This window comes from Danio rerio, chromosome 21 (genome assembly GCF_049306965.1).
Source record: "Danio rerio strain Tuebingen ecotype United States chromosome 21, GRCz12tu, whole genome shotgun sequence".
NCBI classification, from domain to species: Eukaryota; Metazoa; Chordata; class Actinopteri; order Cypriniformes; family Danionidae; genus Danio; species Danio rerio.
The window spans coordinates 3,766,151-3,777,417 of NC_133196.1; the positions used below are offsets into that span (position 1 = coordinate 3,766,151).

General features: G+C 33.5%; 1 protein-coding gene across 1 annotated transcript; it reads left to right on the forward strand.

Annotated features, from left to right (window-relative positions):
- Window positions 1-300: 300 nt before the first annotated feature.
- On the forward strand, window positions 301-7,519 carry hnrnpabb (heterogeneous nuclear ribonucleoprotein A/Bb). The gene is given in 9 exon segments (NM_213302.1): window positions 301-331; window positions 770-923; window positions 3,124-3,292; window positions 4,299-4,457; window positions 4,533-4,664; window positions 5,380-5,476; window positions 5,849-6,013; window positions 6,098-6,186; window positions 6,868-7,519. Coding segments are annotated over 7 exon segments (930 nt in total). The 5' UTR covers window positions 301-331; window positions 770-789; the 3' UTR covers window positions 6,172-6,186; window positions 6,868-7,519.
- Window positions 7,520-11,267: the final 3,748 nt, after the last annotated feature.

Here is an 11,267-nt window from a genome sequence, read left to right on the forward strand (position 1 = left end):
TTTGTGGTCCCGCTTATCTTCATTCTGCTTGATTGCACAACATCTTTCTCGCCGGCGTGTGTTTTGTCCACGCGCTCGAGAACATCTCGTGCTGCTCAACCGTTTGAACGCACAGAACTAAAGAACTGCGCAGGAGGAAACCAGAGAGGGGCGTTGCTTCTACAGGCTCCGACTAATCAAATAACGCCATAATCCTAGGTGGCTTACACTCACCCAATCAAAGCTCGCCTTATTCCATCGAGCTCATCCGGTGCTATAAAAGTGGCCACGAGTTGGTACAGTAGACGAGAGTCCATCTTGGAAAGCGGCTTTTCAGCGCCAATATTTTACAGTAAGCCGGTTAATTTGAAATTTATTCGCATGCTTTATCGTCTTGCAGTATATAAAGTGTAATTAAAACGCGTATGCGGTTGAGTGTTACGTGAAAAAGCTCGTTTAATATATTTGTATTTCGTCTTTGCAAACGAATGATGGTTCGAAAGCCTAACGTTAGCTAGGTTAGCTTTGCATGCTGCGTTAGCAGCTAACGTTAGCAGTCGGCGTGAATGAAGGTTTTGTTTATAATATTCAAAAAGCATGCGTTTTAAATGCGACTCTAAACAACTTATGCATTTCAAGTTTGTTTTTTCTGTCGTATTTATCGAGCTGAGTCTAGATTTTGAGCTTTTGCGTTGACCTAACATCATAGCCATGCTGCTTTTCTTTTATTCAGCCTCAGCGCGCGGTCTGACTCCATGTAGTAACTAAACTTGCATTTTATAATCTAAAGGCGATCCAAATCTATTAAAAATGGCCGACGAGCAGTTCATGGAGACCTCCGAGAACGGGAATGAGGAGAACCTGAACGGAGGAGAGGCCGCGGGGGAGAACGGAGCCGGTGAGGGACTGCAGATCGACGCCAGCAAGTGCGAAGAAGATGCCGGGTGAGAAATCCGTGGTTTATGTGTTCGTTTAATATCTGTCTTATGTTTTAAATCATATTTGTGGTCATCTTGTGTTTGTTTGTAAATGGGACTGGAAAGGGTTCTGCTCTGTGCTCCTGTACGGCGGTCATTGTGCTCATTGTTGGACGTGAGGCTGTTTGGGGTTCATTCACAATGGCGTGGGGCAGCAGATGTTTTATTAGTCGATACGTGCAACGATTGAGTTCGATGTACTGTGGTAAAAGCTCAAACATTATGCTTTAAGTGACTACTTTGTTTTTAACGCGAAAATGAAGATTAAGACGTCCATGTTGTGAAATGCATTATTACACAATTGTGGACGTTTGCTGTTGCCAAGCAACAAGGCAGTAGTATGGTTTGCGTCTGCTCTGCCTCGTCCAATCAGGCTTTAAAATGAGATTTGTATGATCATAAGTGCAGAGCCAGAGAGAAAGAACGATATTTATATATTTAATATACTTAACTTGATGATACGATCATAATTTTAAAACCTGATTTTTTTTAATCAAGGATTGTAATAGTTTTTAAACTTAATAAAAAACAAAGGTGTATTATAAATTACTTTACGCACACTTATACAGAGCCATAGAGAGGGGGAAACCAAATATTAAGGCTTTTCGTTAGCTTGTTTAGGCCTATTTACCAAACTTGTGTTTTTTTATACACGCATATTTAATTGTGGAGTGTTTTAGCTACACTTTTGATTCCAAACCAGAAAGCTACAATAAGAGTCACAACACTTTTATTAGAAAACGATGTATAATTAGACAAAAGTAAACCATGCTTTTGAAATGGTGGTTTGGGTAGAAAACCGTATTACCCATGCTTCTCGAATTCAGGAGTAGCCCCTGCCCACTCGTGATGGAATGAAATAGATGCCCCTACACTCAGAACTTGAAGTATGCACGTTGCAGTATGTGGCAAACTGGGTGCAATTTAATGTATAGATAAGTAGTGCGGGTTCAACTTTGTACAGTAGTTTGTTGCCCTTTGTGCAGAAAACTACGTTACCCATTACTTGAATAAAATTAATTGGGTACCTATGCTCATTTGCAGGAAAGCACGGCAAAGTCCACATGTTTTAATGCGTTTTTTTTTTTCTAGTACAATCCAGTAAGAATCAAATGATAATAACTTAAGTCCAAGTTTTTTTGTTTAAACTAGTGTGCAGAAAACTATTACCCATGATGCTTTAAGTCCAAACAATCATTTGAGAAACTCTGAATCTCAAACGATCTCGCTATACAAAGATTGTACAATCATCATTTTAAAACCTGATATTGAATTAAGGATTGTAATGTTTACATACTCAACAAATTACGAGTGTCATAATGGATTGATGTTGACTGACCGTCTGGGAAGGTTGTGAAGTAACTGTACAGTCTTTGATTGCAAACCAGCTAGCTACAATGAGAATCACTATACTCTATTAGAAAACCATGTATAATTGGTAGACAAAAGTAAATGCCTGTAAACTTCTGAAATGGGTTGTTGGTCAAAACTACAATACCCATGATTCTAAAGATATTGAATAGCTCCGCCCACTCAATAAATAAGAAGCCCCTACACTCAGAACTTATAAAGCATGTATGCATCTTGCAGTACATGGAAAACTAGATGCAATTAAAGTATAGAGGAGTAGTGCAGGTTATATTTTGATCTAGTTTATTGAAGCTCTGCACAACTTTTTTATTTTTTTTTTAATATAAAATCAAATGGGTAGCTATGCTCATTTGCAGGAGAGCACTGCAAAGTCCTCAATATTTCAGATGAATTTTTCATGAGCTGTGTAAATGTTTTGTAGTACTAGGGGCTATGATTACACAATATTAAACTGAAAATTTAAAATAAATAGGTTGGTTAATGTCAATCTGAACATAAATCTTTATTTGATAGTCAACCGTATTTGTGAAACCATGCATTGTGCTTAATGGGAGTTGACTGCACTACATTTTTTTTTTATCAACTTTTTTTTTTTTCAGTATTGCAAGCTTTAGCTGATGGAGCATGCATTTATAAATTTCTTTACTTTTAAATTTTGTTCTCTTTGGTTAGCTGCAAGCTATAATTAAGTTTGCTATTGAAAATTAAGCTTGCACTTTTTATAAATTGTTATGATTGTGGTTACAGGATCTCATCAACATGTTTATATATTGTTTTTTCCCCCTCCTCTGTGCAGTAAAATGTTTGTTGGAGGACTCAGCTGGGACACCAGTAAGAAAGACCTAAAGGACTACTTCTCGAAGTTTGGTGAGGTGATGGACTGCACCATCAAGATGGATTCAAACACTGGTCGGTCACGAGGGTTTGGCTTCATCTTGTTCAAAGAATCAGACAGCGTGGACAGGGTATGAACACCTCTGCTTCTCCTTACTTTGTTTATATTGACCTTATTTATGACATGCGATTGGGTTTGGTCTCTTTAACTTATGCCGTTTGTTGTTCCTAGTCATTTCTCACATGAGCAACTGAATCAGAAGTTTGAAAACGCGAAAAAAAGAGTGCAATACTGCAGTAATTGTTTTATTATTATTATTATTATTATTATTATTTTTTTTTGTTAAATTAAATTCCCACCTCATTTTCCCCAATTTACTAAGTTTACAGCCTGCTTTTGAAATGTTTCTATTTAATAATTTTTGTTTTTATAATCTATTTCAATATCGATTCTCCAATATTAGCCCAATTTCTCATTCTTATAGCAAAATGTATTTCTAATTTACCCTCAATTTTTAAATTTGTTCATAAGTTTGTTTTAGGTTTTAATTTTCAGTTTCATTAGTTTTTAGTTCATGTTTCTTTACGTTTGTACCGTTTACAATAGGGGTGCAGATTTCAGCTTTAACTTTAATCTAACACACCTGAACCAATTAGTTAAATCAGAACAGCACTTTATTACAGGCAGGTGTGTTTGATTAGGGTTAGAGCTAAAATCTGCTGGATAATACTTCTCTATCTGTGTGATACTTCATAGGAATGAGATATTTATTTATTATTTTTTTGTACGTGTATAAATGGATAATCAGTCTTTTATTCAACAATCATAAAAAAAATTTAGTGTTTTACTTAATAAATTTTGTCACTGCAAAATTTTGCTAATATATGAATTGTAAAGTGTTTTTTTTTTTTTTTTTTTTTTTTTTTAATATTAGCAAAATAATTATTAATATTTGCTATCATATCTCACTAGACAACTTTTCACCTCAGTCTCATGATATTAGTCTTGTGAGATCTTCTCACATCCCTAATTTTGCCTTTCCAATTGTTTATTCATCCCCTCCTAATCGTAAAGAAAGTTTCTGCATTGAAGAATAAAGTCCGATGTTTTAATCTTCTGCTGTTGTCTAATCTTAGGTTCTGCAGCAGAAGGAACACAGGCTAGATGGCCGACAAATCGACCCTAAGAGAGCCATGGCCATAAAGAAAGAGCCCGTCAAGAAGATCTTTGTTGGTGGCCTTAACCCTGAAACCACAGAAGAGAAGATCCGTGAATACTTCGGCTCCTTTGGAGAGGTGTGTGTTTCGACCATTTGAATAATTAAAAGCGGTGTCGATCAGATTTATTAATGCATAATCAATGCTTTTCAGATCGAAACTATTGAACTTCCAACTGATCCCAAGACCAGCAAACGGAGGGGTTTCGTTTTTATTACATTCAAGGAAGAGTTCGCCGTCAAGAAGATCCTGGAGAAGAAATACCATAATGTTTGTGGAAGCAAGGTAATTTTATTTCACTAAATATTTTTCTCAGTTGGTTTAGTTTATTTTAAACATGCAAAGTTTAGTGGAAAATATTACTTGTAGTTGTATACAGATGGGAGATATCGACACTGTAATATCCATATAATTTTCCAATGCTATTTTGAGCCATTATTATTATTATTATTATTATTATTATTATTATTTTAAATAAATAAAAAAATTACGGTTTCATTTTAATATTAATTCTCTTTACAGGCCACTAGATGGTGTTGAACTTTATCTTTCTCTTCCTTTTCCCTTTAAAGTTGGGCCACCTTCATTTTAAGGGGTAGTTAACCCGAATTACAATTGTTATTCACAGAGGAGCACAAATGTTTGAAAAAAATCAAGTGAAGCGCAGAAATTCATTATTTTATTATTATTATTATTATTTATTTTTTTTGTTTTTTTATTCATGTTACAAATAACTGGGTGTGTGTGATAGCTGCAGTCAATGTCAACAACGTAATATCCTGGTTTTTCTGCTGCAATATTGTTATAGATTGGCAGTATTATTCTGTTGTCTTTAAACATGCCACTAGATGGTGGTGTTGGGTTTAGTTTTGAACCCATCAATTTGCACCTGTAACCCAAAACTAGTTTAAAGAAAGCTTAGGATGTCAGCGGTTACAGGTTTTTTCAGTTCAGCTTGATTCAGTTTGTCTTAGTTTCCATCTGTCTTGTCTGATTTCAGTGTGAGATCAAAATCGCTCAGCCCAAAGAGATCTACCAGCAGCAGCAGTTTGGGGCCCGTGGTGGAGGATTCGGTGGCCGCGGCAGGGGGCGTGGAGGTGAGACTTCTGCATTTTATTAATCTCTCACCTGCTACAGTGTCTACATATGCTCCTGTAGTGGAATTTTGTTTTTTTCTAATCTAATTTACCTCTTAACAAGAGCTTCATCTAAAATACACACCATGTAAAAAAAAATAAAAATAATAATAATAATAATTACAGACTTCCAAGTATACTGTTTACGATATGAAACTTAAAGTATATGCACTAAACTTCATATCAAGAATACATAATTTTATACCTTTATTGATTTAAAGTAATATTTTTATTATTATTATAATCATCATCATCATTTTGTCCCTCATCCTCCCCTTAAATTTGCGAGCTGCTGATCAGGAAAATTAAACATTTGCTGATGATTTCCTTCAGGTCCAGGCCAGAGCTGGAACCAGGGCTATAACAACTACTGGAATCAGGGTTATGGGGGTCAGGGCTACGGATACGGTGGCCAGCAGGGCTATGGAGGTTATGGAGGATACGGCAACTATGATTACTCCTCTGGATACTATGGTTATGGCAGTGGTTATGACTACAGTAAGTGCAACTTTTGGTATGATCTAATGATTGTCTGGGGTGGTTTGTATTGCATTTTAATTAATTTTATGTATATTTTTCCAGCTGACCAAGGAGCTGCAAGCTATGGAAAGACACCCAGACGTGGAGGCCACCAGAGTGGCTACAAGCCATACTGAACTCACACACAACAGGTACTGCTGCTTTTAATGTTATGCTATTATTATTATTATTAGGAGCTTGGAATGAAATGTAGACCATATAGATTTTATTTATAACCTCCATAATATCTGAAATCTTTTTTTTTTTTTTTTTTTTTTTTTTTTTTTAACTTTGCATCCTAATTGTTATGGATTTTATCCTTTCAGTTTAATTGTATTGGTTTTGTCATAGCTATGTAAATGCATAACTAATGAAATTAATACTTTGTATACAATCTTTTTAAGAGGTTTATTATATTACATTTTTCATTTAGAAATTTATTTATTTATATTATTATATATATTTATATAATATTATATATTATATTTATATATTAATATATTTATATATTAATATATTTATATATTAATATATTTATATATTAATATATATATATATATATATATTAATATATTTATATATTAATATATATATATATATATAAATTATTATTATTTTTTTTAAATGCATTTTTGTCATTTGTACCGTTGTATTACTTTAATCTTGTAGTATCTAATTGTAACTAAGAAATTTTATAATGCATAGCTTTGTTTCCCTTTTTAGTATGTCAAGTAACTTAAGTGTAGTTCTTGTTGTTGTTGTTGTAGTAGTAGTAGTAGTAGTATTATTATTATTATTATTATAATATACTGACTGAGCTTGTTTCTTTCCAGAACTGAAGTATTCCCAAAAAGCAGAGTCTGACCACAACGCTGACAACCGTTCACACAAACACACAGACTCTTTCCTTTAACCGGACGAGACATGACCCATTTGTACAGAACAGCTGAATAGGGGAAGCAGCGTCACACTTCCACATTTTTATTTTAATTTTATTTTCCTTTTGTCCACATTTCCAGCAATGGAAGTGTTATTTTTACTGTACTTTTTGGTACCTTTTTTGAATAATGTTATTGTATGGTTGTATTTTACATGTCTACTGGATTTGCCACATTGAGGTTCGGGAGCTGCCAGAGCTTTTGAAATAAAACGATTTTGAGTAAATTTTTCTCAATGTTTCCAGATGTTTACTATGCTTTTTCTGCTTCCTGTTGTTGCATAGCGTAGGAGAGTCTTTTTAAAAAAAAAAAAAAACATCCAGTGAATGTCAGCGTTTTGGGTAATATCTAATAGTGACTGGAAGTGTCTGCTCTTTTGTTGGCTTTTCATTTTAATCCTGTTTCTTTTATTTTGTTTGACTTGCCTGCTGGGTTATGATGCTTCAGTTTGTCAATTTGGATTTATTTGCTAGTGACCAGCATTGTTGCTTACTGAAATCTCATTCCTATAGTGCTTTTTGGTAGAAAATAAATGATTTGTAAGTTTTTGGAAGTGTTCTTGTTTACTGGATAACAATAATGTTAACTTGTCATGGATAACATGTAATGTTAACAACTTTGATTGACACTTGCATTTTATTTATTTTAATGCAATGATTACATTTTTAAAACCTAAGCACCTATCCACTTGATGAAAGCCACGTAAATTCTTGTTTGCATCTATCTTATTTATTTATTTTTTTTAAATGGGACTTGATGATGAAATGCAGTAGATTATGCTTATTAATTATGCTAGTACAGAGTAGCTGCATAATTAAATCTTGCATTTTAATACAAACTCTTAAGAGTAAGATTTAAGGTGGGTCTGGTTCAGGTTGTAAACAGGTTTTTAAGCATCAAAACAAGTGCAATCCAGTATCAAATGAGGACTAAGACTAGTTACCTGTAGAAAATGCTAAAATCATTCACTATTAGAACAAATGTTATAGACAACACCTTTTTCTAGACTATTCACTGATCAGACTCCACTATAGGTTAATTGTCTAATGATTCTTGGAACCATTTTCTTTTTGCAAAAACAATGGCGTTATACAAAATGCATGACATTTAACCATGTTTAGATTTCATATGTAAAAAGAAAAAAAAATGTTAATGCATATAGCAAAAATTATTAGTATTTTTTTTCAGCAATTGCAAAATATGTTAGCTCTAGTTGTGAACATATTGTGTCATATGCCAGATTTCAGTGGCTCTTGGGCTGTGTAACGCCAATATTTGCACTTATTTGTCATTAATTGATATTTTCTTTAAAGTTACTGGAGACTGCACTGTGAATACATGCGTTTAGTATTTAGAGTATATTAATGCACTTTTGTAGATTTATTTTGAAAAAGAAAAACATCTTAGGACTAGGAGTAGTTTTGAGTGTTCACACTGAAGATTTCTGGGGGAAAACGTATATAACCCGAAAACTTGAGGTGCATACTTGCAGTAGGCTACATGAAAAAACAGTATTTGGACAAAAGTAGTAGTAACCTAATCGTGTAGACTCCAAGAAACTGCTCAAATATAAATTTTGCTTTTGTTTGAACATTAAGCACCAAAATACGACAAAGCAACACAATTCAGTATGAATCCTCTATTATATTTTACCTAACACGAATCGCTTCAGCGAATCGGTTCGTTTGAATTATGACTAAAGTTTACAGACGTATTTAGGCAAGGTTTTATGTGTTATTTAGTTTTTTGTGAATATATATAGATAAAAATAGATCGTTTCGGGTAAATAAAATACTTTTCCAACATGAATTTGCTTTTGTTTGAACGAAAAACGTCAGATCCCGACAAAACTGAATAATTCAGTTCCATTTAACTGCACAACTCGAATTCAGCGAATCAGTTCGTTTGAATTTCGACTAAATACATGTCACTGAAATATTTAGGGCAGGTTTTATGTGTTATTTATTGATTATTTGTATCAATATATGCATAAAAACGTATATTTTCGGTTACATTAAACCGCGCAACAGCATCGCCTTCTCTGAAAAGTATAATCAACCGATATCAATTCAATCAGCTCTTCTGAATTGTTTGGAGAACCGATTCTATGTAATGAATCAATTTGTGTGATTGGACTCACCTGTGTTGAGGTTAAAGTAAACACGCGGTCAGATAGCAAAACAAAAAAACGTAAATATTAAGGAAATATAAATCGACGCCACAACGTTTGAATAACGCAATGAAGACGTTCATTAAGGGTCCGATTAACTATCACTCGATTGATTTAGCATGCCTATTTACCCGAAACAAACCGAAGGACGTTACTCAGGTAAGATTTTATATGAGTGACTCGATAAATGTTATAACGTTAACATTTCAGCTGTGTGTGTATCTTTATACTGTAATGACAAATGTGGGAAAATGTGTTTAAAGTTAAAGGAATATATCATTTTGTTGTGTGTATTTTATGTTGTCGTCCAGAAGAGGTCGCTAGCTGGCAATAAAAGAGGGGGGAACAGTTAATAAAATGGACGACCTTAGTGATTGAATGAACAAGGTTGATGTCATTGGTAATACTTTACAAAAAGGTTAATGTTAGTTAATGCATTTACTTACACTAATAAACAATGAACAGTACATTTATTACAGTATTTGTTCATGTTAGTAACATTAGTAAATGACAATCCAGTTGTTCACTGCTAGTTCATGTTAACTCACGGTGCATTAACTAATGTTGACGAGCATAAATGTGGATGTTAATAATGCATTAGAGCAATTCCAGCGTTGTAGATGTAACATTTGCAGTAAAATCTCAAAACATAAACTGACAAAGGAAGCATATGTTAACAATATTAAAACATCTCTATATTTTTCAAAACAACTAGCCAGAGTTGTGGAAGCAGAAAAATATCAATCTGTATGAGGGAAATAAACATGCGTTACGGATGTGACAAAAAAGGTCTGCAAGTTTACAGTATACAAAATTCTTTGTAGAAATTCTGTGAATTAAACTGCACAACCCAAAAGAAACGATGCTAATCAAAAGGAGAAGAGTTGGATCACTGTAGAACAAACATGACAGATTTTATTTGATTTTTTTACATTTTTACATTTATGAGGAAAAAGTGTTGTTATAGATGTGACGGATGTGAAATTGCCACTTGTGTGACTTTGTCAGTGTTTTCAAAAAATTATGTTTGATTTTGCCAGAGACATTTTTCAGTATTTTTAAAGCACTGTAAAATACAAACTTACACAAAAATAGCAGAAACGGTTTTGCTATTTTGTTGAAATTATTTATTTATTTTCATGGCAAGGCTGAGACTTGCATGCAATTGCTCATTAGTAAATGTTAAACAATGATTAATACATGCTGTACAAGTATAGATCACTGTTAGTTCATGCTAGTAAATACATTAACTATGAAACCTTATTATAAAGTGTGGCCGTGACATTTTTAATTTGCCCCAACAAGCAGTCATTTAGAAAAACAAAAAACAGAGTTATTAATTTACGTTTTTGTATATCCTTTACCATGAAATATTTAGTTATTTTTAATTGTTTATATTTGTATTAATTTAGTATTTAATTACATGTTATATTAACAATATGATTTAATTACTTAAAAACATTTGTATTTAAATTAAGATCTGTATGACCAGGACATGTGCAATTTCTGTCATTAAAACTGTTAATTAATTGTCAAAAAATATATAAAAACGGTGAGAAAATCACCTTGGTGCTCATAAACCTTAATTAATAAAAAAAAATATAATAATAATAATAATAAAAACACAAACTAACAATGAAATGTGTCTTTATATCATCTAACGCTACTCTCAGAAATAAAGGTACGCGAGGGCGTCACAGGGTTACTGGGGCGGTACCTTTTCAAAAGAGCTCGAAATTAACCTTTTTTCTTGGTAGTACCGGCGCTCCTAACTTCAGAAATTTAGGCACACCAGACAAAATGTAGTCGCACCTACCAAAAAAAAAATTTATTTACATGAACAGATTCTATTATATATTAACACCCTAATCACAACTAACAAATAAACAAAAATCTGCATGCGCTCATCACCGGCCAGCTGCACGCATGCACTGCTTGATGTGAACGAGATGAAGGGAGTTAACAATATGCTGTATATCAGTCGCATGACTGACAGCATCGTGACTATTAAATGAAGGATTAAATAACGTTAGAACGTCTCGTGCTTAAAATGTGTAGATTCAGTGGCAAACACTGTTCCCAGAAAACTCCATACCACGTCCGGCTTTACAGTGAATCTTTTAGT